General features: G+C 54.7%; 1 protein-coding gene across 1 annotated transcript; it reads left to right on the plus strand.

The window, feature by feature from the left end:
• Positions 1 to 873: 873 nt before the first annotated feature.
• Positions 874 to 3,600, plus strand: CHST2 (carbohydrate sulfotransferase 2). Its single transcript, XM_045030657.1, has one exon. It carries the CDS (start codon positions 1,731 to 1,733, stop codon positions 3,129 to 3,131), a length of 1,401 nt encoding a protein of 466 aa, XP_044886592.1. The 5' UTR covers positions 874 to 1,730; the 3' UTR covers positions 3,132 to 3,600.
• Positions 3,601 to 4,912: the final 1,312 nt, after the last annotated feature.

The raw sequence follows: 4,912 nt of genomic DNA on the forward strand, positions 1-4,912 counted from the left end.
GGGTATGGTGAATTGGAGTGACCACACCGGGCGCCACACTTTAGGGGGCCCCATGGGAAGGGAGGTAAGGTGAAGGTGGGGTGAGGCGGTGAATGGGGAAACAAGCGGGGGGGGGGTGAGGAGCCCCCATACCAGAACCTCTTCCTTTCCCCAGCGCCTCCTGCCTGCTGGCGGGACCCGCCAATCAGTGCCTCCCACCTGCCTGCTGTGGATCAGATGTTTTGCGGCGTCAGGAAGCGCTGGGGTGGGGGGGGGGCAGGGATGGGAGAGGAGCAAGGGTGCAGCATGCTTGGAGGTGGGGGTGGAACTGGGTGGAAATATGATTCCCCCCAAGAAAACTTGCAACCTCCTCTGCAACTCCCTTTTGGGGCAGGACCCCCAATTTGATAAATGCTGGTTTCCCCTGTGAAATCTGTCTAGTACAGGGTAAAAGCACACAGAAGACCAGATTTCAAGGGGGGGGGGCAGATTTCACGGCCCACGATGCGTTTTTCATGGCTATGAATTTGGTAGGGCCCTAGCGATGAGCTTCCCCTGAAGGGGTGCCTAGCTCCAGCACCTACCTGAGCTCTTTTTCTCAGGGCAACCAAGGTAGGGGCTATTTCGAAAACTTTCCCTTCCACTCTCCCAGGAGGAGGTGTTGGACCCAAGCCGGCCATTGCGCGGGTGCGCTGCGCAAGAGCGCGCTCCTAGCGCGGCCGCTGCCTCTCTCCCCAGCCGCAGCGAGCGCAACCATTGCAGAGCAGGGCGATGGGGGCGGAGAAAGCCAGAGGACTGATGGCTGCAGCGTCCAATAGCGGAGCGCGGGACCAGAGGGGAGGCGGGGCCGCGTGCGTTTTAGGCTCGCGCTCTGCAACCCGTTCAATAGGCAGGCGGGCGGGCGGCTCCGTTTTGCTCTGCCGGGAGCCCGGGGTGCGGAGGAGCAGCAGCTCGTGCTCCAAGTGTCTCTCTCGGGCAGCTGGGCTTGCAATGGAGCCCGGGGTGCCGGAGGGGTGACGGCCGAGCGCCGGGGGCTGCTGTGCGCGGGGTCGCCCGCCGGAGCTGGTACAGACCGGGCCGGCGATCGCCAAGGCGGCTCTGACCGATGCGGAGGGAAGCCGGGGAAGTAGCCCGCCGCGACCCCTTTGCCTGGCGCTCGCTGCTCCCCGCATCCGGTCTGATCCCCCCCGCCCCGCGCCAGAGAGGCGGCGAGCGGGGGACGGAGCGCGGCTCGCCGCAGCCACCCAGGAGGAGCCGCCGCTGCTGCGCGGGAGGCGAGATGCACTTTCGGAGCGCTCGGCAGCTCAGCAGCACCCTAAAGTTTCCCCCCTCCCGTGCCCCGGCTGCTTGCTCGCCGCTGGGCTGCGGAACGGAGACTCCCGCTGCTGCCGCCGCGATGGGCCAGCGGAGCGCCGCGCGCTAGCCGGCTGCAGAGCCCGGCGCTAGGGGGCATCGGCCAAGGGGGGAGATCGCTGCCGCTGCTGCTGCTTCCCCCGGCCCCAGCCTGCCCGCTGCGGCTATGAAGGGAAGAAAGAAACGAAAGTTGCTGTGAGCCGGCAGCTGGGGAGACCCGCTGGCGCGAGGCTGGAGCACGGGCTAGTAACGAGGGCGCAGCCCCGCCAGGCAGCATCGGCTGCCCGGACTGGGCGTCCCCACCCCCGGGGCGTGCGGCATGCCAGATCCGCCGCGGGAAGGGCTCTCTGCTGGGGGCATGCGGGCAGCCCCCCCGGACCCGCGCTCCGTGTGATGTGATGAGCCACAGCTGGCGCCGGCCCGCCGCTCCTGCCCCTGCAGTGCTGCTGCTGCTGCCCTGGCCCCCGGCGCGTCTCAGCATGAAAGTCTTCCGCAGGAAGGCGCTGGTGCTGTGCCTGGGCTACGGGCTGCTGCTGCTGCTCACCATGCTCAACCTGCTGGACTACAAGTGGCACAAGGAGCCCCAGCAATGCAACGAGCCCCCCCCGGCCCGGCGCGCCCCTTCCTCCCCGCAGCAGCCCCACTTCCAGCCCCGCTCGGACATCCGCTCCCTCTACCGGCCCCCCGCGCCGCCGCCCCGCCAGCGCCAGCTGGTCTATGTCTTCACCACCTGGCGCTCGGGCTCGTCCTTCTTCGGGGAGCTCTTCAACCAGAACCCCGAGGTCTTCTTCCTCTACGAGCCGGTGTGGCACGTGTGGCAGAAGCTGTACCCGGGGGACGCCGTCTCCCTGCAGGGGGCGGCCCGGGACATGCTCAGCTCCCTCTACCGCTGCGACCTGGCCGTCTTCCAGCTCTACAACACGGCGGGGGCCGGCAAGAACCTCACCACGCTGGGCATCTTCGGGGCGGCCACCAACAAGGTGATCTGCTCGTCACCGCTCTGCCCGGCCTACCGCAAGGAGGTGGTGGGCATGGTGGACGACAAGATCTGCAAGAGGTGCCCCCCGCAGCGGCTCAGCCTCTTGCAGGACGAGTGCCACAAGTACCACACCCTGGTCATCAAGGGCGTGCGCGTCTTCGACCTGGCTGTGCTGGCCCCCCTCATGCAGGACCCTGCGCTGCAGCTCAAAGTTATCCACCTGGTCCGGGACCCCCGGGCGGTGGCCAGCTCCAGGATCAAATCCCGGCACGGCCTGATCCGGGAGAGCCTGCAGGTGGTGAGGAGCCGGGACCCCCGCATCCACCGCATGCCCCTCCTAGATGCCAGCCACAAGCTGAACAGCAAGAAGGAGGGGGGAGGTGGCTCGGATTACCACGCACTGGGGGCCATGGAAGTGATCTGCAGCAGCATGGCCAAGACCCTGCAGACTGCCCTGCGTCCACCTGACTGGCTCAAGAACAACTATCTGGTTGTCCGCTATGAGGACCTGGTGGTGGATCCCATCAAGACTGTGCGGCAGGTGTATGGCTTTGTCAATCTGGTGGTGAGCCCGGAGATGGAGAAGTTTGCCCTCAACATGACCAGCGGGCCTGGCTACTCCTCCAAGCCCTTTGTGGTGTCTGCCAGGAATGCCACCCAGGCAGTGAGCGCCTGGAGGACAGCATTGAGCTTCCAGCAGATCAAGCAGATTGAGGACTATTGCCACCAACCCATGGCCGTCTTGGGCTACGAGAGAGTCAACAGCCCCGAAGAGGTGAAGGATCTAAGCAAAACATTGCTCAGGAAGCCAAGGCTGTGAATGGGGCACAGAGGATGCCAACAAGCATCCTTTCCAAAGGGACAGTTAACCACTGAGCAGGTTTGAAAACAGTCTTCTTTGCTTGAGAGAAAGGAGTGAGGGGAAAAAAAACATCTGGTATTCCTTACAAATGCATTCATCAGGAATTCAGGCATTCCTCCAAAGACCATTTGTGGGTAATATACATTGACATTTTTGCATTGCTGGGTTATATGCAATTATAAAAAAAAAAAGTAGGATTGATGGTATTTGTAAAACCCTTTCCTCTCTTATATCCAAGGTGAGATTCAGTACCAAAACCTTGTTTACGGACTTCTTGTTGTGACTGTGATAATGAAAGACTTGTGCAATTTCTGAGACATCTGTCTCGGTCAGGATGGGTTGCAGTGGAAACATAATATTGCACATTGGGTTTTTCTATTAAAAGTAAATATTCACGTGATCTAAATAAAGAAAACAATAAATGATATTCATTTTTATATTTACCTCGATTGTCTGGGAATCACACACATTGCTTACATACAGCTTGAAAAAGTACTTGCTTCAGATGCACATTTGATAGTAACAAATACTTTTTATTGGGCTCGGGGGCTGGAGTGCAACTTTCTCCATGTTACCTCGTGTTTAGAAGCTGTTTTCTTACAAACAAATACAAATCCCATAAATGCTGTGAAGGTTGTGTGGCCATATGCGCACAGCCAAGAGAGATTTCTCTAAGTATTTATTGTTTTGTTTTTTTTTAAAGTGAAACATAACTTTTTAAATATAAGTGCCACTATAATATATTCATAAGGTTTGCCATCACAACAATATTGTTGTCTTGAAACATGTGTCAAGGAGTCACTGTTAAGTAGAACAAATGGTTCTACATGTGGTCTTAAAAATAAAAGTACAATATTTAAATGAACATTTTATAATAATGAAAAGGTTTGCATGTGTGCAAACTAAATAAACATCTATATATATTGTAGTGCAAATAACTGCAATGGATAGATAAAATACTTGAAGCATACTTCTGGCATGCTTGTTGTCAGATGGTATAAATGAAAACAGAATAAAGCTAGAGTTTCAATGTGAATAGTATAGAACTATTCATTTTCTGTCGTGTGTGTGTGTGTGTGTGTGAACATACAGGTTTTGGTATGTTGATATGTTGGGTTGATCCTGCAGTCCTTAGCGAGGCAAAACTACCCTTTGACTCCGAGAGACTATTGGCTGGATCTTCACTGTGTGTAAACGTGCTCAGTTTTGCTGAGGACCAAGCCCACTGTTAAATGTGATAAAAGTAGGAGCTGTTACTACTCTCACTTCTGTCATACGATAACTGCAGGTACCAGCAAGGACTTTATTTAAGGCTGGTGTCATTATTCTCCAATACTGTTAAAAGATCTGTTTTGAATGTTGAGGTTTAAGCAACCAATTTCTTGCCACAGTTTTCTGATTTTGAGACCACAGACTTTTCTGTGGGAAGCACATTTTACATTGCTTATCTAGATATTGTGCCTTCAGAAAATACAAAGAATTTCTAGGAAGAATATAAATAATAGGAGGAGGAAGAATAAGAATTGGTTTGTGAAAATATATTTATTATAAAAGAATGTTGATAAGTGTGTGTGAAAACTGTGGTTACGTGTAATGTCTTTCTTGTATTAGTATTGAATTTTAAGCTAAAACAAGATGTTAATCGAGACTGAGACTTAAGATATTTGACTTATGGATAAAATATTGGCAATTAGATGTCAACTTGGTTTGAAAAGGAAACAGGAATATAATAAACTAGT

The sequence above is a fragment of the Mauremys mutica genome, chromosome 9 (assembly GCF_020497125.1).
Source record: "Mauremys mutica isolate MM-2020 ecotype Southern chromosome 9, ASM2049712v1, whole genome shotgun sequence".
NCBI classification, from domain to species: domain Eukaryota; kingdom Metazoa; phylum Chordata; order Testudines; family Geoemydidae; genus Mauremys; species Mauremys mutica.